The sequence below is a fragment of the Orycteropus afer genome, unplaced genomic scaffold (assembly GCF_000298275.1).
Source record: "Orycteropus afer afer isolate SDZICR_OR568_19922 unplaced genomic scaffold, OryAfe1.0 scaffold00108, whole genome shotgun sequence".
NCBI classification, from domain to species: Eukaryota; Metazoa; Chordata; class Mammalia; order Tubulidentata; family Orycteropodidae; genus Orycteropus; species Orycteropus afer.
In genome coordinates, this window is record NW_006921695.1 from 1,330,493 (window position 1) to 1,354,724 (window position 24,232).

A 24,232-nucleotide genomic window follows, 5' to 3' on the forward strand; every position below is an offset into this window, starting at 1 on the left:
GGTCCCTGTGGCTGACTGTACCTCTGTCTAGCTTCCTGGCTTTTAATCCCCTTTCTCCTGCTCTTCTTCCCTGCTACTTTGGGCGTCCCTGAGTTGTCTCTCCTCACCTGTAACCCTGGGGCTGACAGGTCAGAATAGCTAGTGTCTAGAATTTTTTAAGGAGCTCTGGTAGCATAGTGCCAAAGGCACTTGACTGCTAACCAGAAAGCTGGCAGTTCAAACCCACCAGCCATTCCTTGGAAGGAAGGTTGGGTAATCTACTTCTGTAGTGATACTGCCTCGGAAACCCAAGCAGAGGTCACTATGAGTCCGGTCTGACTCAATGACACATAACAACAACAACAGAATTTTTTAAATTAGGCTATTGGTTTTTGTCAGTTTATCAGAAGCTATTCTCAGCTTCATTAATGGTGGCTCATAAAGAGATGACTTGTCATATTCACTGCACTTTCAATAGATGAGTTTAAAGTGTCAAATCTACATTATTTTCTATTTTCACAGAAATTGTAGTAGCAAAAGGCAAATGGCACTATTAATCTCTATGGAAGTCTTAAGAAAAACCCAAGTTTACTTCAACAAAATGCTTTCCTTGCACCTGTATATTTTACTTTATATTGCTATTTAATTCTATCACATACTTGGATCTCATCTCATGAATAAAACTGTCAAGTTATTGAAAGCAGGGTACTTGGTTTTGTTGCTGGGAACCTTCAAGTAACGGACTAACAGCTATATTAAACCAAGGGTTGGTAAACTACCACCCACAGGCCAAATCTGCCCTGCTGGTTACTTTTTAAAATAAAGTTTTATTGGAATACAACCATGTCCATTCACTCACTTATTGTCCATGGCTGCTTTCACACTATGATTGCAGCCTCGAGTAGTTGCTACAGAGACTATATGACCTGCAAAGCCTAAATTATTTACTACCCTACAACCCTGTCCTTAGCAAGAAGCATTTGTTAACTGCTATATTAAATGATCTATTTACTCACCTTTGGCAAAACAGCTAAAAAATATTTTGGGTGCCATTGAGTTGATTTTTCGAATCAAAGCCACCTTATGTGGCACAGTAGAATTATTCTATAGGGTTTTCTAGGCTGTAATCTTTATAGGAGCAGATTACCAAGTCATTCTCCTACTGAGTTGCTGGATGGACCATCAACCTTTTGGTTAGCAGTGGAGCACTTAAGCACAGTACCACCAGGCTTCCTTAGAACAAAGCACATATGTAATGAGTGTTCTTTGAGGGCCCTGAGTAAATTGAGTGATTTTACTTTTTAAAATAATGATGGTTTGCTGAAAAAATCAATTCCTTTTAATCTTAGGTTTTAAAACTATGATAGCTTTGAGGGAAAAAACATTCTTTTTATCCTGAGCATTTGTGGATATTAAAGATTTGGCTTTTCCTATTTGTCAATCTAATAGTTTTTACTGGCACTGATGTGACATGCAATTTAATGCACCACCACATCTTTTAAGGCTTTTAAGTGTTTTTAATAATGCTTGGCAGTTAAATAAAAATATGCTAGTTCCACTAGTATTACAGAATGTGCTTTTTCATAAGCAGAAGAACTAGTGTGATTAAGAACACTGGACAAATCTGGTCCAAGACTAAATGGCCTTGGCATCATGACAGGATAGGAGGACTCTGGGGCTAGGTGGCACATTCCACTCAAAGACCACACAGCAAGATATCTACAGTTTGCAAACTGTGAGGTCGTGAGGCAATAGACTTAGAATCCGGAGAAGGTGGTTTGGCTTGCTTTGATGATATGCTCCAATTCTTTTTATATTTTCTGGGACTATACTAATTTCTTTCATTTTATCTGGGTCATTTTGATGTGAGAAGAAATCAATTTTTGCCCCACCACCAAATCCTGCATGGGACTAGACCTACACATTGGCAGTGATCCTAAAGTTATTAACATGCTCCCAAGGTATATCCTAGATGCCAAGTAATCTGTGGCAAGCCTACTGGCATTTCTACAGATGGTCATTCTCCAGCATATGCTGGGATTCTATGAAGTGAAGATAAAAGAGAGGAAGACAGGATGGGGCATGGGTGGACCACACACTTCTAGCCCAGGGACTTATCGGCTAATCTCTGCCTCCATAGTAGCAGAAAAAGTATGGCACCCATAGCTTACTATAGTCAAAAAAATAAAAGCAACTTCTACTTTCAACTTGTAAATCCTGAGAGCTAGGATAGTGGTCTAACAAATTCAATGTCACAGACATCTGTCAAAAATTGGAGGCTACTAAATTTCCAAAATCTAGACATGCACTCAAATTTGTGGAAAGCATGGTGTTTTACACCAGCTTTGTCATATCTCTGAATTAGATGTGGATTTCCAACCAGGGCGATTTTTCCCCAGGGCACATTTGATAAAATCTGGAGACATTATAATCACAATAACAAGGAGACATTTTTAGTTATTACAACTGATGAGGAAATCTGCCATCTTGTGGGAAGAGGCCGGGGATGCTGTTAAACATCCTACAATGTGCCAGACAGTTCCTCACAACACAGAATTATCCCACCCAAAGTAGCAGCGCTGAGGCTGGGTAACCCCAGTCTAGATGTCCAAGCCACACCTCACTGCAAGAAAATGAGCCAGAGGTGGTCACTCATCATTCTTTACAGCCAGATTCTTTTTTGACTGAATACCATTAAAGAGTAGATCTGTTTTCCTTCTGAGATACAATCTGTTGGGGACAACACTAGAAAAAATGACCATGGCCTCACACTTAAAACAGAATTAATCAATAAATATTTATGTAATAACTGAAAATTTTATAAATACTGCATTGGATGGATTGAATAGGAAACTTTTTTGCACTGCCTGAAATCTAAATGGGCAAACATACAATTCATGTTAGAAACAACCCAGCTATCACAAGATTTTTTAATTCCAAATAGGAAAGTGTTTTTTAAATGATTTAAACTCATAAGTTTACGAATGACATGAAACCTCCAAGCTTCACGTCTCTATCCTTTCTATTGTGGTTAGAGTCTTATCTTTCTTAACAAAAAAACCCAAAATTAATGTCACTAAATTTGCAATGCTCAAAACTGGTTTTAATGACAAAGATCTAGGACCATATGATTTTAATAGACACGACAGGAAAATGATTGTATTTATAATGCAGACCATTACACATTTTCACCATATGCATAACCATATACCAGTTTAACTGAAGAGCTTTTTCTACCTCTTTCACATTTATCATTTGACTAGAAGCAACTAAGACTGAGCAACCCATAAAACCAACCACCTTTGTGCAAAGAGTATCATCCAATTAGCCCTAAGTTGGTGAGGGAGCAAAGTGCAAGCCCAAGCTGCCAAATGAATTGGTCTTGTTCACCTTCAGAAGTTCAGCTCATTTTCTCTGACTCCAGTCTGCTATCTGCATTTAACCTCCAGATGACCATGACTTTTTCAATTCAAATGTGCAGCTTTGCTATAAATAAGACTGCATAGCTGCTCAGGCTATAAATAACTAAAAATTATATGCTTTCTCCAGTCTGTTTGTACTAGCACTGCAAAACCCTTCACTTGCTGTGATTGAATAGTCTCTGAAGGAAGACAAGAAAATATAGCTACCAAAAATCACTCCATTCTCCTAGAATGGAAAGGTGTTAGGATCTCAAACACATTAACAAGCAGATGGAGAAAACTACTGGGAAAGAGAAAACTGTAAAAGACACTTTCAATATCTGTCTGGAAGAGCTGACAATCAAGCAGTAGTTACACATACTTCATGAAAATACATTTATTAAATTCTGATGTTCATTTCCATTCATTAAAAATGAGAAAATGTCATTCTTTTAAATGCAGAAATGATGTAAGATGAAACTTAAATGACTCTTTTAATTTAATGATGAATGTGACATTCACACATTTAAGGAAAAACGGTTTTAATGTTCTTTATACTCTTGCCACTATTTTCTGTACCCTTAAAATATATTTCTGTACCTCAAATATAACTTTACTAATTTAGAGAACTATGTCAGAACCAAATGCTTAGCCATTTGGAGTATGGAACACAGGTAAAATGCCATTAAGATTTGATACCTGGTTCTGTCATGTAAAGTTCAATGGCTCCAGACAAGTTCACTAAGCTCTTTAACTTTCAGTTTTTCATGTATACAAAAACCCACTTGAGTTGATTTGGGCTCACAGCAAATAGGACAGAGCAGAACTGCCCCATAGGATTCCAAGGCTGCAATGGAGCGGCTGGCTAGTTCTAACTACCTACTATTACATTAGCAGCTGAATATTTTAACCACTGCACCACCAGAGCTCCTCATGTATACAAAGGAAATGAAAAAAAAAAAAATGAGAAAAAGAAATGATCTGTGAAAATGCTTGGAAAAGTGGAGCACACCATGCAAATCTATGTATTATCAATCCTCTGGTGTGGTATTTCAAACTTTTTCCTAGTCCTTCTATACCTATCCTTTTGCCCTAATTTTTATGTTCTCAGAGAAAGATGCTTTCTCACAATAGCAAGAAATATGCTTATAGTGGCAGTGAAAACCAGATCTTTCCAATATTATACATAATTTGAATATCTTAGGCCATTACAAAAAACTTTATGGTTTATAGTGAAATCTTCTGTAATGTGCATTAATTCTCCATCCATAATTCACCTTCTTTTTTTTTTCTTTTTCTTTTTTAAGTTAACTAATTTCAAGACTAAGTTTTTCAGGAAAATACAAAGTCACTATGTAGATAAATGGGAGCTCTGGTGGCGTAGTGCCTAAGGCACTTGACTGCTAACCAGAAGGCTGGAGGTTCAAACCCACCAGCCACTCCTTGGAAGGAAGAGTGGGCAATCTACTTCCCTAGTGATACTGCCTTGGAAACCCAAGGAGGGATCACTATGAGTCAGACCTGACTCAATGGCCATGAGTTTTTATGTAGATAAATAGGAGGAGCTCTTGTGGCCTAGTGCCTAAGGCACTTGGCTGCTAACCAGAAGGCTGGTGGTTCAAACCCACCAGCCACTCTTCAGAAGGAAGATTGGGCAATCTACTTCTGTAATGACACCACCTCGGAAACCCAAGGAGGGATCACTATGAGTTGTATTTCACTCGAGAGCAGTGAGCTGTTTTCATGTAGATAAATGTTCATTTTAATTATAAGATATTGAAGTTGAAACTGAAACTTTGTCTCTGCAAGCAACCTCAAACATCAGTATTATCTATCATCTCTAAACTAAACCTAGATGAATCTTTTTCTGGATATAATCCAAATTTAAAATTGAGTACTTGTGTCTGACATGTTTAAATAAAGCTAGACTGACATGTCAACTAAAATAATCATGAAACATAGGACATTGTAAAACAGTCATCAGCAGATGTAACAGTTCTTTATAGAAAGCCCTTTCCCTGCTTCCTCAGGGTAAAATCAGAAGTCTGGCATCTCTGACCCACCACATTCTGGGAGAGGAGGAGGAGGCAGCCCTCGTGTGGAAAAGTGAACTTCCACCTCCTAGGGCTTAACTTCTGTCTTACAGACACACATAATTGAAGCCTGTGCACGTCCATCAGTCCATGTGCTAGAATGCGTGCATACTAAGTATTTTTCTGAGAAACAAATCATTTATTCATTTATGTATATGGCCACTTCTTAAATCATGGCATCTTAGGAGTTTTTAGAAAAAATAGTGATGCCAAATAAAACACAGTAAAAACATTATATATAAACAATATTTTAACAGAACCACATTAAAGAAAAAGGAAGTTGATCAGAAATAGGAGAAGCTTAGTCATTGCTCTTAGTCCCAACATTTTAAGTTGCCTGGCAAGATAAGGCATAATTGCAAGCAAGGCAATGGGAGTAAACATTTAATTAAAAGACAAGTGTTCAAGAAACAGAACCATGCAAAGAAGGTGCTCCTTCCCTCCTCCCCTCTTTCCAGTGAATTACAACATACGTTTAACAGGATCTTGGGGAAGAGGTTCCAGGGTAGTCTTGAGTAAACTTTGGGACACTATGGAGAAAATAAGAGAACATAACTAAAAGCAAAAGTAGAAATATAGAGAGGATGGCTGAAACTCACATGATTCCACTGACCCCCCCCCTCAAATTACTGAATTAAAAACAAAACAAACAAACAAATATCCTGAAGTTTGGCACCTGTACAAAACTAAGGTAAACATATAAATGTTAGATATAATTTGTACAAGAGAGTAATATCTTAGAATACTGGATATTTTGTCTCTCATAGTATGTATATCCAAGTAACCTGTTAGATGATTTTCTTGTTCCTATTCTTTCTTTAGTGTCAAGTGTCACTAATTTGCATTGATCCATTCCCCACAACAGGGCACCTCCACAGGCTCCACCTGACCTGTGGAACTCACAGCTTTCTCACAGTTCAAGTCAAATCAAACTGATCAAGTCTGGGGCGGTGGGTGTTTGGCGGTGGTTGTGGATGTGTTGTGAATCATTTCTAGCTCTTCAGGCAAACTCACCACTGTTACTTTAAAAAACAAAAACAAAACAAAACAAAAAACACTATTCCAGAAAATAAATTCACCTCTAGAGATTTTAAGAAGAAAAAAATTGAAAATATGCCAGGGAATCTCCCACACCAGCTAAACCAGTTAGAATCACTGTAACAAAAGTCCTTTGTTCCAAAGACTCCATGCAATAGAATCCCCATTGTGTTCCACATTACCTGATCTAATTAATTCCTTTGTTTGAAACTGAAGAAAGAAGTCTTTGAGCTGGAAGCTGCAATCATGCAGTAAGAGCCAGATAAGAGCCCCTCGGGGTTACTAGTTCTCACACCTGTTCTCACACCAAACAGAAGGGGAATTATCTCACATAAGGACCTATCTTCCCCAACATCAGGCAGGCAGGAGACCAACAGGAACTTTTCCATTAGATGTCACTTAGATACAGGGCTCCTTCACAATAGAAGGTCTTGACTGTGCAGGTCCTTTTGTTGTTCTGTTTAATCCTATGATTGAGTTGGAAAAACAATTTGTATAATCTCTAGAAATCTTGGGCAGGAAATGATGGCTGTTACTATCATAAGAACAAGGGAGAGAATCAATGGAGTCTCTCAAAACAGGAAATATATTAAGTATTGAGTTTAATTTGGCAAATTGAGTAATTATTTTTTGAGACTTCAAACTTCTTAATCGTGATAAGAGAAAAATAATAAAATAGGGAATTTAACTTGGAAGGCTCTTAGTAAGAACAGAAGTCCATAAATCTGGTGCATTACCTTCTGAGAGCTACCATGGGTGTGAAAGGTTTCACCTCACATCTATGTCATCATGACTTCATGTATTTATCCTCAAAGCTATGAGATACTAAAAGTTTGGAAGAAAATGCTTTGAAAATTATATTCCCTGTGCCTTATGTCACTGAATGATTCTGATGTTAAAAGTTTTTTAATACTTATTCTAAGAGAAGAAATGAAAGCTTGGCCTTGAAAATGTCTGCGTTGGAGCTCAGGGAGAACAAAGGCACATCTACACTCTTGTATATAAGGTGCCTGTGCTCAATTCAATCAATCCCCACAACCAAAATAAAAGACACATATTATGAAATGGCTTAAAGTTGTTCATCACAGCAATACACTTTGTCAATGCAACTGAAGCTTCATCAGCCAGGCTTCCAGTAGCAAGTCTTATTTGCACATGTAGTGCACATGCATAAACACGAACATACATGTACACAGACACCCATGTAGGTATACATTTGCAGAAACGGCTGCAGAAGACAAAACACCAACTTCAGCTTTGTTTAAAGAGAAGCACTCAAAGGTCCCTACAGATTGCAAGGCGTTATCTACCACAGCTAGTGAAAGAACACATCCACGGCCATGCTTCATTAGAAAAAGACAGAGATATATGCTCATGATTAAACAGACTGCGGAAGACTTCTGGCAATTAGAGAAGTGAACAGAAAAGTGGTTAGTGGTAGCAACAGACCCGTTTCCCAGACCCAGGAAAATCAATCTGTTACAAAGAGCAGAATCAGTGGCGAGAGAGACGAAAGGTGGCCAGGCTTGAGGAAGGGTCCACTTACTGACGCTGCCACAGACCGCCATGCAGTAATCTTCAGTGTCAAAGTTGTTTCGGTTGCCGCCACATCCGCCGTAAAAGAACGGGGCACACTTCCCTTCAGTCACATCAAAGTACCAGCGGGAGATCATTGCTCGGCATGGCCCCGTCTCGGCTTGTTCTGAGCACACCTCTAATCAGAGGAGATGTGGGGAACCACATTTAGCATGAAAAAGGCACTGTCTGGCTGTTCATGTATACAAGTTTACTTTTCTTATGGCATTAATCTTCCCAGTGGTAATATGGACGGTGTTTACTAGGCAGCATCTATACTTACCAAGGAATTTAATTACCCATCACAACATTTCTTCACTATAAAAAAATAAACCTGGTATTTAAAATATATTTAGGTCAATGTTGAGTATAAAAAGGTTATTTTGGTTGCAAAGCAAAAATTTAACCCCTCATACACATCTGATTTCTTTCCTTAATAAATTATTGTCTTGACTCAAGTATACAATTAATTACATATATTTTGAATATGTTCCAGTTTTCGAAGAGAGGCTGACTGTTCACTGACTACATCTTAAAACATGTGCAATGTGTAAATCTAACTATATTAACTCTAAAGTTAATTTTTATTTGTATATTTATGTGACTCTTGGACAATAATATTGCAAACAATAAATTTGCCAACATGCACAGTTTTACCTTAAACACATTTTACCTGCCATAATGTTTTGCCACATTCCCCAAGTTTAGTCTCATAATCTCTAATCAACTAAAAGCCCAATTCCACTTGCATGATTACTATGATTAGAATTAGAATGGTACCTCCCATGGACGTTCCATTTTTGTTGAAAGTGGAACATCAGCCCTGATTCTCCCTTTGGCTTCATGCACCGACCTTGCTAGGATGCTAGGACTATGGAGAGTGAGGTAATGCCTTGGCACACACAGATGTCTTGTTTATTCTTAGTTTTCCTAACACACTAGGGGAAAAATATCTTCTAACCATGCATAATCAAGAGCTTCCACATTAGGAGTATTAACAGCCTGATCCTAATCAGCCAATCAATGTTGATGTCAAAAAGGGAACTACCATTTTCATTTCCTACCTCAAGTCCCCATGTGTACACGAGTCATTACTCCTTATAACTGAGGCAATGATGGTGGTAGCAGCATAACCAGAAGCTGCTGCCATCATCATCATATCAACAGAGGAAGCCAGTCAATATTGATCCTAGAAGATGAGAGGCAAATACTCTCCAAGAGACATTTCCTGTGTGACAGATACCTAAGGTTATCCTGGTTCTCTTTTTGGTTTTCAGATGGAACCATCAGGCAGCAGGTGAAACAAGCTCAGGGTCACCAGGTGCTCAATACTGCTGCTTTCAAAGGTCGTACATACCAAGTCATTACGTACTTTTAATTGGCTTTTTGGAGAGCATTCTCAAATATGATGAAAATCTACTGTCCTGTTCATACAAGTATCCCATCCACTTGACATGGGGTCAAATGTAAGGATTAGAATTATGACTTCCAAAGGGCCAGTTAGATTTTGCTGTAATAATTCCTGAGTTTCTAATAATTCTAGGTATGGAGCTAAAAGCCAGGCTCAGATGTGAGGTTTCTGCTAAGCACTGCCAGCCATGGGGCTTTCAACAGTCAGCTATCTCCACTCCTAGATCTTCTATTTCCTGTCTCCGATGTAACAAATACCAACAAGCTTGCTTTTATTTCATCTGAATCTCTCTCATTATTGTGTACCTGTTCATGCCACGTCCTCCTTCATATTCCTTAGATATGAAAATCCTCAATTTTATTAATTGGCTTCTCAGGCTATGCTAATTCCAAGAAGACTACAAGACATCTGTGTCTCCTGAAACTACTGTGTGGTTGGAGTTGGCACTGGAGTGGCAATCAGCATAGTAACTACTACCCAAAGGGAGTCGGAGAATTCCTCTACTTCATAGCCCAATCCTAGTTGTGTTAGGAGCACTGGTAGCATAGTGCCTAAGACATTTATTTGACTGTTAACCAGAAAGCTGGCAGTTCAAGCCCACCAGCCACTCCTCGGAAGGAAGGTGGGGCAATCTACTTCTGTAGTGATACTGCCTTGGAAACCCAAGGAGGGGTCGCTATGAGTCAGATCTGACTCAACGGCAGTGTGTTTGGTTTGGTTTTGGTTCTCAACAATTCATGCTGAGCCACACATGTCATACCTCTTTGAGCACGAAACATGTGTCTTTTGAAACTTGTCTGCCACAGACCTCATAGTATACACCACAGCAACATGGGTAAAGAAGCTTGTCCGTACCATCTTTCCTATGTACTAAGTAAGTGCTACAGGTTTGGATAGGTACAAGGCAAGAAATTAAATAAAACAGTGTCAATTAAAGGAGATAATCCAACATGGGTATATGCTCTTGTGTGTGTTCTAGTGTAGTAATAATATCTTATAAAGGAAAACTCAGGGATCCAATGCCATTACAACACATTATAATCTTCCTATGACAATTGATGTTGTTGTTGTTGTGTGCCATCAAGTTGGACCTGACTCATAGCGACTAGTGAAACATAAATGGTACGTTCATTTTAATTTTTCTTCTGCCTCCATCTAAAATGGCTCTGAAATCATTTGTTACAGCTAATTTGTAGAAACCAGGCCAAATGAGTCTCAATCAACAACAAAAAGCAATCAGAATTCAAAATCTATTTATATGTCAACAAAGTAAACAGAACAAAGTACATGATGAACTCACATTGGAATCTTCAGCTATAAGAATTTTGCCTCCATCATGCTGAAAGAAACAGCAAGATAATCTCCACTTTGGGATTATTTTGTTAGTTCCCTTAACCTTGCCAGGGCTGTTGGTACTACTGATGTTAAATGACTCTATGTAGTTTCACGACATTGGTGTAGTACACCTAGGCATCTTGTGAAACAGAACTCAATTCCATGAGTCTTGCATACAAAAGGATATTACAGATATTATGATAAAAAATGTGTGTAAGTCTTTGATAATTTAATATCAAACAGATAATGTACAAAAGAAGAAATATATGTGCGTCAAGGAGAGCATGGTTGAGTATGTAGCTCTGTCACTTTTCAACATCTTAAAGACTGCCACTCTGTCCCACTGGTCCTGAAACACTGACATGGAAGAAGGCATCCCAGCTACCCTGGTGCCAAAGCAAACACAGCCCTTCTCTTACCATGTAACCCTCTATACTGGGGAAAAAGCATGTTTCATGAGAATTCTCACCATCCTCACTTCTAAAGAACATGAAAGAGTGTTCATTCTTCTGGTAGGCCATGGTGTATTCAATATTCTTCTCCAACACTATAATTCAAAGCCATCAATTCTTTGGTCTTCCATATTCATTTTCCAACTTTCACATGCAGATGAGACGACTGAAAATACTACGGCTTGGGTCAGGCACAACTTAGTCCTCAAAGTGACATTTTGCTTCTTCAACACTTCAAAAAGGTGTTTTTTTTTTTTTTTAATTGCTGCACATTTTCCCAGTGTGATACATTGTTTCATTTCTTAACTTCTGCTTCTGTGGGTATTGATTAGGAATCCAAGTAAGATGAAACCCATGACAACTTAATATTTTCTCCATTCATCATGATGTTCCTGATTGGTGCAGCAAGGTTTTTTGTTTTCTTTATGTTGAAGTGTAATCCACACTGAAGGCTGTCATGTGATCTTCATCAGTAAGTGCTTCACTTTCCCTCCTCTTCACTCCTATTAAACTTTCACTAAGCCAAGGTTGCATCATGTGCATATTACAGGTCAGTAATGACTCTTCTTCCAATTCTCATGTCATGTTCTTCTACATATAGCTCCTCAGATTATTTGCTCAATATGCAGATGGAATAAGTATGGTGAAAGGATACAAACTCGATGCACACCTTTTGAGAATTGAAACCATGAGTATCATCTCCTTGTTCTGTTAGAACAACTGCCTCTTGGTCTATGTATGGGTTCTGCATGAACATAATTAAAGTTCTGCAATTTCCAATCTTTCCAATGTTATTTATAAATTTGTTATGATCCATATGGTCGAATGCCTTTACACAGTCAATAAAACACATTTTTCTGGTATTCTCTGCTTTCAGGCAGGATCCATCTGACATCACCAATGATAGCCCTCTTTCCATATCCTCTGGAATCTGGCTTGAATTTCTGGTAGTTCCTTGTTGATGTACTGCTGCAACCATTTTTGAATTATCTTCAGCAAAATTTTACTTGTGTGTGATATTAATCATCTTGTTTGATAATTTCTGCATTCAGTTGTATCCCCTTTCTCTGGAATGGGCACAAATACGGATCTTTTCTAGTCAATCAGTCAGGTAGCTGGCTTCCAAATGTCTTGGCATAAACGAGGCAGTGCTTCCAGTGCTACATCACTAAATACAGAACTTGTAAAACAGGCCTTGTACATATATGTAGTCCAAAATAGAACTCATCTGAAAGGTAAAATTGCATTTTCCTTTACTCATCTTTTTTCTTGTCTCAAAATAAAAATTAATAAATGGAAAGCCTAACATTTTTCAAAGTAAATATTAAAAATAATAAGTAGGGAGAAAATTTACCAGGAAAAATAGAAGCACAGATATTTCTCAAAGGAAGTTTTAAGTGAGAAAGAAATACAGCTATTAACTTACACAGGTGTCTCAGAAAAGATAATCTTTGCTTGTTCACATTCAATGTTTTAAACTTCCAGGGTCACAATTATATTTTCTAATATTCATTTAACTGAGGGAAAGGCTTATCTCTTCTTTTGGAACAGTTCTGTTCAGCCTCAAAACAAAAGACCATTTAACAAATGAAAATGGTAGTACACAAAGCAGTATGAAAGAGTTTTTATGTGTTTCCAACCACGCTCCATTCATTTTAATCTTTGCAGGGAGTTGTTCTGGATTCACTACTAAATTAAATTAAAATGTCAATGTAATGCAAATACAATATAAAAGCAAAGCTAGAGTTACCTAGATTATAAATAACATTACACAATTTATTGTTTAAAAGAAAAAAAATAAATCAACCCCCCCTCCCAAATTAACTTTGAATGGATAACTCAAATTGGAGCAAAATGCATTGTGAACAGCATGTCTGCAGTGTGAAGACAGTTATAAAACTGACAACTAGGATATGGAGAAAATCTTTATTTTTAAATATATGATAATTATAATATCCGTTACAAAGCAAAATTAACAGATTTAACAAACAATTAGCTTTAAAGAAAGCACTAAAGGACAATTTTAGCATAATGAAAATCTTTTTATTATGATTTTATTTTAAAGAATTGATTTTCAATTATTCTCAGCCTAAGGAGCTCTGGTGGTGAAGTGCCTAAGGCGTCTGACTGCTAACCAGAAGGTTGGTGGTTCAAACACACCAGACACTCCACGGAAGGAAGATGGGGCAATCTATTTCCATAAAGATTTACCACCTTGGCAACCCAAGGAGAGGTGGCTGTGAGTCGGATCCGACTCTGCGGCAGTTTGGTTTAGGAACTGTAAGTTCTTAAATGTAAACAAAAACAACAAAAAGAAAATTACACAGCATAATATTTTCCATATGTTGTAAGAATATGTGGGCAAAGAAAATATATATGAAGTCAAACATATCTGCTTGCTTTGAGTCAAAAATTAAATATCTCACTCTTTTTCTCTCTAATTTTAAAGGCAAGTAGAAAGGGCAAATGGGAATAGACAAATAGTCTGACTTTGTAATAAATTGCGTGTTTAATGTAAGTGATATAAAATAAAAACAAGGAAGGGCACAGGTATTAAAATCTACTAAGTATACTTTATCTTCAATTCAATATTTCAAATAGATTTGTTATCTGCTTAATCATTAAATATATTAGTGAGAAAAGGCTGATCTAAGTATCATGGCTGATTCCTGCATATTACTATATGATGACACTTTCATAAGTGTAACTTATTAGAATCCATCTTATATTCTTTTCAAAAATAAGAAGACAGATTTATGTTTTGTTTTAATAAATGAAAAAAAATTATATTAGAAACCTGATTATTTTTTAAGAATGTGTTTTTCCTCAATGATAGATACATGTACTTTTAAGAGATATTTATTATGTGCTTGCCCACATAGAAAGTAGTCCTTATTAACAAACATCTCATCGGATATCACTCTAATTGGGGCAATAGATCATCAGATATTTATTACCTAATAATCAAATTTTAGAAGTCTCTGGGTAAGACAAACAATTAAACACTTGACTACTAGCTGAAATGTTGATGATGCGAACACACCCAGAGTCACCTCAGAAGACAGACCTGGAGATCTGCTTCTGAAAGGTCACAGCCTTCAAAACCCTTCGGAGCAGTTCTACTCGGCACAGAAGAGGTTGCCATAGATGGAACTGTTTCCACAGCAACTAACAACAAGAATCATTTTTAGTAAATAATAGCATGCAAAATTAGGCAAGCAAGTTTGAACTATCAACAAATCTCACTTATGCCCCAAATACAGTGGAAACAAGTGATATGAACAGCTGTGCATGATAATGAGACCACTGACTCTGTATGAGACAATGGATGCTAACTTGTCATGCAAGTTTCTAGAAGGTATCTGCAATCGGCCAGCCGTTTTACTGATTTTATGTTGGTTTTCCAAGGCTACTCAATACATCTGTCATTCCATTTATAACTGGCCCAATTCTCACATCTCTCCTTGATGAATAAGTATTTACAAAATACAACTCGAAGGAAAGGTACTTATAAAGTATTTAGAATAAGCAACACTCTCATGTTAGTGATGTTGATCATCCACAGAAGGGTCCAATTTGTTTGATATGGGAATAAACTTGTTCTTCACTGAGCTGTGTAGTTAGTCTGAAGCTCAACACACTTTTAACAAGAAGCTTTAAACTCTGAATAAGACAAGCTGTCGTGTTCTTTGTTAGAATGTAAGGGGAAGAGCTTTTATTACTTCCTAGGAGGCAGGGATGTGCTAGAAAACTGACTTTATGGAAAACTCAATATTAAAACACTTTGATTTGTATAGTTGCCGATTTCCATGGGGTAAATACTTCCACCATTAAAATTTGAAGCTACCAATGATTGGGGTTCACAAAATTTCTGGGTAACTTAACATTCAGTTTAAAATCAGTCAGCTCTACTACACCAATACAAGAAGAAACAGCACATAAGTGAAACTAGCAATACTTATACATACAGGGAGACTAAGAGTTTTCAAAGTCCTTGGTCTTGAAAGTTAAATTTTAAAAAAATTGCTCAATGCATAGATATCTCAGGATTCTCTCACACTGGTGGCATTTCATAATATATTAAGAATAATTACAATGTAGGTAAGGATGTTGTTGTTGTTGTTAGGTGCCATCGAGTTGTCTCCAACTCATAACAGCCCCATGCACAGCAGAACAAAACACCGCCCGGTCCTGTGCCAGCTCCACAATCCTTGCTATACCTGAGCCCACTGTTGTAGCCACTGTGTCAATCCATCCTGTTGAGGGCCTTCCCCTTTTTTGTTGACCCTCCCCTTTACCAAGCATGATATCCTTCTCCAAGGAATGGTTCCTTCTTACCACATGAAAAGTAGGTGAGATGAAGACTGGCCATTCTCATTTCCAAGGAACATTCCAGCTGCACTTTTTCCAGAGATGGATTTGTTAATTCTTTTAGCAGTCCATGGTATTCTCAGCACTTTTCACCAGCACCACAACTCAAAAGGCTCAACTCTTCTTTGGTCTTCCTTATTCACTGTCCAGCTCTCATATGCATATGAGGCAACTGCAAATACCATGCCTTGTGTGATCAGGCACATCTTAATCTTCTAGGAGACATCTCTGCTCTTTAGCACTTGAAAAGAGGTCCTTTGCAGCCAATTTTCTGCGTGCTATATGTCACCTGATGTCCTGACTGCTGCTTCCATTGGTGTTGATTGTAGAACCAATTAATATAAAGCCCTTGACAACTTCAATTTTTTCTCCATTTATCATGCTGCTACTTATAGGTCCAATTGTGAGAATTTTTGTTCTCTTTATATTGAGGTGTAATCCATACTGCAGACTGTATTCTCCAATCTTCATCGGTAAGTGCTTCAAGTCATCCTCACTTTCAGCAAAAAAGTTGTGTTGTCAGCATATCGCAGGTTGTTAATGATTCTTCCTCCAATCCTGATGCCACGTTCTTCATATAGCCCAGCTTCTTGGATTATTTGCTTAGCATATAGATTGAATAAGCATGGTGAAAGGATACAACCCTGACACATTCCCTTCCTGATTTTAAACAATGCAGTGTTCCCTTGTTCCGTTCGAATGACAGCCTACTGGTCTATGTCCAGGTTCTTCATGAGTATAATTAAGTGTTCTGTAATTCCCATTCTTCTCTATGTTACCCATAATTTGTTATGATCCACACAATCTAATGCTTTTGCATAGTCAAAAAAAACACAGGTAAACATCCTCCTGGTATTCTCTGCTTTGAGCCAAGATCCATCTGACATCAGCAATGATATCCCTTATTCCACATCCTCTTCTGAATCCAGCTTGCTTTTCTGGAAGTTCTCTGTCAATATATTGCTGCAAAAGTTTTTGAATTATCTTCAGTAAGATTTTACTTGCATATGATATTAATGATATTGTCCAATTATTTCCACATTCTGTGGGATCACCTTGGTTTGGAATGGGTACAAATATGGATCTCTTCCAGTCAGTTGACCAGGTAGCTGTCTTCAAAATCTCCTGGCATAGCCAAGTGAGTTCCTCCACTGGGACATCTGTTTGTTGAAACATCTCAATGGGTATTCCGTCAATTTCTGAAGCCTTGTTTTGTGCCACTTCCTTCAGAGCAGCTTCGACTTCTTTTAGTACCATTGGTTCCTGATCACATGCCATCTCCTGCAATGGATGAACACTGACCAATTGTTTTTGGTACAGTGACTCTGTGTATTCCTTCCATCTTCTTTTGATGTTTCTTGCATCATTCAATATTTTGCCCATAGAATGTTTCAATATTGCTACTCGAGGCTTAAATTTTTTCCTCAGTTCTTTCAGCTTGAGAAATGCCAATCGTGTTCTTCCCTTTCAGTTTTCTAACTCCAGGTCTTTTCATCATTCATTATAATAATTGACTTTGTCTTCTCAAGGTATGCTTTGAAATCTTCTGTTCAGCTCTTTTATCTTGTCATTCCTTCCATTTGCTTTATATACTCTCCATTCAAGGGGAATTTTCAGAGTCTCTTCTGACATCCATTTTGGTCTTTTCTTCCTTTCCTGTCTTTTTAATGACCTTTTGCTTTCATCATGAATGTCGTTCTTGATGTCATCCCATGATTTCTCTGGTTTTCAGTCATTGGTGTTCAATGCATCAAATCTATTTTTTAGATGGTCTCTATATTCAGGAGGGATATATTCAAGGTCATATTTTGGCTCATGTGGACTTGTTAAAATTGTCTCCAACTTGAACTTGAACTTATAAGCAAGTGATGGTCTGTTCCACAATCAGCTCCTGGCCTTGTTTTGGCTGAAGATATTGAACTTTTCCATCACTTCTTGACACAGATGTAGGCAATCTTATTCCTATGTACTCCATCTGGCAAAGTCCACATGTATAGCCACCGTCTGTGTTGTTGAAAAAAGACATTTGCAATGAATAAGTCGTTGGTCTTGCAAAATTCTATCATCCAATCTCCAGTGTTATTTCTATTATCAAGGCCAAATTTTCCAACTACTGGTGATTCTTTTTTGTTTCCAACTTTTGCATTCCAATCACCAGTGATAAACAGCATATCCTGATTGCATGTTTGGTCAATTTTAGACCGCAGAAGTTGGTAAAGATCTTCAATTTCCTCATCTTTGGCTTTGGTGGTTGTTGCGTACATTTGAATAGTAGCAGTATTAGCTGGTCTTCTAATGGACATTAACCTATCACTGACAGCATTGTACTTCAGGACAGATCTTGAAATTTTCTTTGTGATGATGAAAGCCACACCGTCCCTTCTCAATTTGTGATTCCCAGCATAGTAAATCATATGGTTTTCTGATACAAAATGGACAAAACCAGTCCATTTCAGCTCATTAATGAGTAGGATATCAATCTTTATGCGTTCCATTTCATTTTTGACAACTTCCAACTTTCCTAGATTCATACTTCATACATTCCATGTTCCTATTCTTAATGGATATTTGCAGTGATTTCTATTCAGTTTGAGTCATGCCATGTCAGCAAATGGAGGTTCCGAAAATGTTACTTTATCCATATTATTAAGGTCGGTTCTAGTCTAATGAGACAGCTCTTTCCAAGGTGTATTTTGAATGTCTTCTGATCTAAGGGGCTCATCCTCTGGCACTGCATCTTACAATGTTCCAGGGCTATTTGTAAAATATTCATAAAGTTGTCCAGTAAATTATCAAACAGTGTTTCTCTGCTAATCATAAGGGTTTTCCTGATGAATTCTTTGGGAAAGGGATGGCTTCCTTCCTTTTGAGTCTGTCTCAGTGTGGAAGCTCTGCTGAAACGTCTCCACCATTGGCAACCCTGCTGGTGTTTTAAACCCTGGTGGCACAACCTCCAGCTTCACAGCAACATGCAAATCACCACTGTACAACAAACTGACAGACAAGTTCATCTCTCTTAGCTGTTCCAAACCTCTCTGCCCTCCCCTTACCTGCATCCAGCTGTGGTTGGCCCTGGCTTTCCCACTTCCTGCCTTGAGTGTGGTCTCTCTCCCTCCACTAAGGATACTTTTTCTTTTTAGCTTCCTATTCCCTGTGTTAGCCCCAGCATAGTGGCTAAGACACTTGCCTGCTAACCAGAAGGCTGGCGGTTCAAACCCACCAGCCACTCCTCGGAAGGAAGGTTGGGCAATCCTACTTCCGTAGTGATACTGCCTCGGAAACCCAAGGAGGGGTCGCTATGAGTCGGGGCCGACTCGACGGCACATAACAACAACAACAACAACAGCCCCAAGTCTGCACAGTATTGGTGGAGAGGTGGCATGACATGCTACTAGAGTACTCCTCAAATATAGTAGTCTATATAGGAAGCATCACCTGGGACTCCATTTCAGATCTAACAGAGAAACTGTTTTTAGTGACAGTTTCATGTGATTCAAATGAACATTACAATTTGAGAAGCATCCTAATAAAGATATAAAAGTTACTCTCCTTCCAAATGACTGGAGTAGAATAATTGTTAAAAGCTGCACAGATTTTGGCTTATTAAAAGAAGTCTTATACATAACTGGGAAAAGAGTAATATAATATATTTTAAGTAGAGTTCACATACACATCTCAAAAACTTAATTTTAAGAGATTGCATATACATACTTTTTTTACTGTGAAGTTCTCTTCTATCTTAAGCAACATTAAAATAACTTCAATACTTCTGCCTTCAGTTCAATACAAAGGTCATTATTCTCTTATTCATATTTAAGTCTATGAACACACCAGATTTCTCAGAAATCTGAATCTAACAGGCCAGAACATTAGAAATGTCAAAACTCTTGTTTTTATTTAGAAAAATAATGAAAAGAGTTTAGATAAAAGTGGGGAAAGATCTCTGGGCTTAGAATTTACCTCCTTGTACTATTTCACTCCTCTGTAATGGAAAACATTGGAATAGATGATGTTTCTTATTCTTATGAAAAGAAGATGCTGCTAGATATGAGCCAGGGGTTAGAAGGATGGTCCTGATGTTCTAAGAGTTTTTCAGGGGGAGACAGAGCATGGTCACCATTCATGCTAATTAGCCTTCTATTGTGGTCCCCAGAAAGAAATAACTGGCAGTGTGCAGTTGAGAAAGATAGTAGCTCTGGTTTGTATATAAATGCTAGCCACCATTTGCTATTTCATAACTATGTACCAGGGGAGAGTCAATTTCTTTTGAAACAATAAAACTAGGAAGGTCAGTTTTTCTCTGTATCCCTTTGTCTGCACGGTAAATACAAACCCTAACTCACTGTCATTGAGTTGATTCCAACTCATAGCAACCCTCATTAGGTTTCTGAAGCAGTAAATCTTTATGAAGTACATTGCCCCGTCTTCCTTCCATGGAGTGGCTGGGGGGTTTGAACTGCCAACGTTTTCAATAGACATCGAATGCCTTAGGCACTACACGACCAGAGCTATGCACAGGCAATATTTCAAAAATCAAAATGTGTTTATTACTCTGTCTAGATATAAGATATCAACAACTAGACTCTATTACATACCTTTCAAATACATATTTTACCTTACCAAATGTGTATTTGCCATTTTTATATTAGCATCTTTCTTATTTATCTTAGCTTATTGAATAAGAACATATTTATGGAATACCTTCAATGTGCAAAGCACTAATGTAGGAGGTACAGCAGATATTAAGATGAGATATAGTATTGTAGGGGTGTTTCCCTGTCTGTATATTTAAAGCTGAATCCCTGGGTGGTACAGGTTAACACACTGGCTGCTAGCCAAAAAGTTGGAAGTTCAAGTCCCCACAGAAGCACCTTGGAAAAAAGTTTTGATTATCTACTTCTGAAAAATCAGCCATTGAAATTCTTTGGAGTCCAGTTCTACCCTGACACACCTGGGGTCACTATGCATTGGAGTCAACTGGACAGCAGTAAGTACTGGTACATTTAATGCTGAGCTTCACTGTAGATCTCCCTACCACAGCCCAGTGATTCTTAATCAGGGGCAATTTTACCCTGCAGCTGAGATTGAAAAATCCTGCCAGAGCCCAAGCAAACTGGAAGGATTTGTGTTATACTTTAACAATTTTTCCCACTCACCAGTCATGACCAAGGGTACAGTCACAAGTCCTCAGAAAACTTGGGCAGTAGATACTATTAAATTTCCAGTATAGATCTAATTGTGGGAATTGTCCAACAAGGCCTTTCTTGATCCTATCATGAAATACCAAGAATGCAGTTACATGCCTGTCTGTATTTTGTGATATGCTTGTACTGTCTCACAAAGTAGATTTAAGAATATGTGAAAATTTAAGAGTGAAATAGAACACGCACACATATGTGAGCACCTCTGCACATTGGCTATTACTTTTCTCATAGTCCTGTGATTATAAACAAAAATACAGTGTACCTTTCACATTTCTTCTGCCCTATATTCCTCTTACCACTGAGTCTCTTAATTTTTAAAACCCAGGCCACTGTCTTAAAGGCAAAGAAGTTTCCTTGAATATCATCTTTTAATCTTTTCTATGAGATTTATTCAATCTCTGCTTCTCCTTGAATTCTCATTCTACTAGGAACAGAATCACAAAAAAGTCAAACATATTGGAACAGGTAGCAGGAAGTCAAAGACAATTTTTTAGGAGAACAAAATGATTCAAGCCTGATAGAAACAGGTTTTTAGGTTATGATCCACATTGTTTAAAAACTGCAAAAGTATTTTTTACAAGGGACTAAAGATTACCATTACAATCTAAGCTTTACTTCTTGCCTGAGGACACTGGCCTTTACTCTTTGGGACATAGAGATAAGCTAAAAAAAAGCAAGTCTATTAAAATGGTATGCATACTTAAACTGTTTTAGAACTTGTTTATTTTATTTTTTTTGGGTTTACTTATTTTTTTTTAAATGGCAATGTCTGACTTGAGTAGCTGCTTACAGTACTTGTTACTGTGGCATTTGTATATTTTTCAATAGAAATTTGTATGAGGAAAAAAATAAGAAAAGATTTGTATTTTCAAAAATTATTTCCTGGCATTTAATTGAATTTGATAGAAAACATTTAGTTTCTTTTTGTATTAAATTCAGAGATAATTTTATTAAAATATCTCTAACCATCAGTCATTCTGATAAAATCACAGAAAACTGACATCATTAAATAGCATGGAAAAGGGAGGTAAAAAATAACTAAGCTGAGCCAAGTTAAAAATGGTAATTTTCTATATAACAACATACAACTTTGTAAACACAATAAAACAGCTGAATGTTAGACTTCACAAGTATGAGAATTATATCTGAAAAAGTTGTTATTAAAAGATAGAAAGTTATACACATACATAAAATTTTCTATACCTCTTTGTTGCCCAGTTTCACATTTCAAGCAACAATGGCATTTAGGGGAGAAACTAGCAGGTATCGAATATTCAATACTGAGACTGGAAAATTATGCAGGAAGAAGCTTGTCAATATCACTTTTTTTTTGGCCTCTATCAAAGAATATATCAAACACATCAAAATCAGTGACTGCCATGCCACAGGGCACAAAATAACACACTGCCACCTGTCACAGCTATGGACCATGCTGATACTAGTTCCTTCAACATTATTAAAGAGGATGCTATATTTTGGTAAGAATGGGAGTGGATCTAACTTGCCTTCAGTCAAAACCCAGAGGTAAAGGCTTGAGGCTTGTTCTGAAGGGAGAAGCCATCATTCCATTGTCTTGTTCCCAAATACCCTTGGGAGCTTTATTTTCACTTCTGGGTAGGGTACTGACACTGAGGTCTCAGACTCAGGTCTGTGAGAATATTTTCCTGTTCTCAGGAAGTCAAGCTTACATTTGTCTTCAAACTTCAGGAAAAGTTAAGTATGAATGATAAATAAGAATGCTATTGGTTATTACAGCTTGGTTTGTGTTCCCTCAAAAGATACATTCAATTCCTATAGTCTGGTAGCTGGGAATACAAAGCCTTATCTTGCTTGGAAACAGTATCTTTGCAATTGCAGTTAGTTGACGGAGTAGGGTGGGCCCTAATGCAACATGACTGATGTACTGGTAAGAAGAGGAGAAGATATGTAGAAATACACACAGGGAGAATGCTCTGTGATGAGGAAAGTGGAGATTGGAGTACCAAGTCTACAAGCCAAGGACTGCCAACTGTTACCAAATGCTAGGGAAAGAGGCATGAAACAGATCATCTCTCAGAGCCCTGAGAAGGAAACAGAACTGCTAACAACCTGATTTTGGACTTCTAGTCTCCAGAACTGTAAGGGAATATAGTTCTATTATCTTAAGCCACCTAATTTAGGATATTATATAATGACAACTATAGAAATCTATACAGAAAAGTGAGTTAGGTTGAATTTCTTCTACCCTTGAGATTGCTACAAGCAGTTTTACTTATAATATTAACTGAATCTATTCTATTTGGTGCTCCACACTGCTCATCATCTGGTAAATTCCTATTCTTCTTTTAAAATTACTCAAATGCCAATTGTTTCAAAACTTCTTAATTGAGTTCCTTCTCCAGGAAGAGGGCATTCCTTCCTCTGTGCTGTCAAAGTCTCTTCCCAGCCTGGTGGGAGATACTTGCCTCTCTCTGATTGTGAGAGTGCAGGTGCAGCTGGGAGACACCTGAGTGAGCCACCCATCTCCTCCCTGTGCCATCAGTACCCAGTGCAATTCCCAGTACCTAGGAGGACCTCCTCGATGTTGGTGGAATGTATGGCATTAATCAAATGAGGCTTCTCCTGGATTAATGACCACCAGAAGGAGAAGAATAAGAATTTAATTCTGCCGAGCTCAAACACCTGGCCCAAGGCAAACAACATTTATATCACACTTTTTAGCTTTATTATCAAATGAGATGATTAAAGGGCAGCCTATATCAGTGTCTCTATCAGTCAGTCCATTTACTAGAGGAACTTTCAAGAGGTGTAAAATACCTGCAATAAATGAAACTACCTTGAAATGTAGTGGCATTTAATACTATCTTGTTCAGTTGGACATAAAATTAAACTGCAGATATTTTAACATTTAGTGTATGTTCACAAAAGTCAAGCTTTTGCTTTTTATAATCAAAAAAGTCACTCTTTTGGCTTAACTTTAGCATTCTTCATAGTAAACACTAGTTCTCTGGAGAATTGCAAAGATTAGCACCACAACAACCATAGCATCTAATGTTAACTGAGTATTTACTGTCTGTCAGAAATCCACGGACTAAACGTTTCCCATGGATATTTCACTTAATCCTCACAAAACGGTTAGATGTTAGGTTGTTGGTGCCATCGAGTCAATTCCAACTCATTAACAACCTTACCTACAACAGAACGAAACACTGCCCAGTCCTGTGCCATCCTCACATTTGTTGATGTATTTGAGATCATTGTTGCAGCCATTGTTTCCATCCATCTCCTTGAGGGCCACCATCTTTTTCACTGATCCTCTGTTTTACCAGGCATACTGTTCTTCTCTGGTAGCATAGTGGCTAAGACACTTGCCTGCTAACCAGACGGCTGGTGG

At 37.7% G+C, this 24,232-nt stretch overlaps 1 protein-coding gene across 1 annotated transcript in view; it reads right to left on the reverse strand.

Moving 5' to 3' along the window:
* Nucleotides 1-24,232, reverse strand: part of LOC103199254 (amyloid beta precursor protein) — a 347,436-nt gene that overhangs the window by 141,460 nt on the left and 181,744 nt on the right. The window contains exon 6 of the mRNA XM_007943494.2: nt 8,058-8,225. Within this exon, the coding sequence (XP_007941685.2) occupies nt 8,058-8,225 (168 nt within the window). The remainder of the gene's footprint in view (nt 1-8,057; nt 8,226-24,232) is intronic.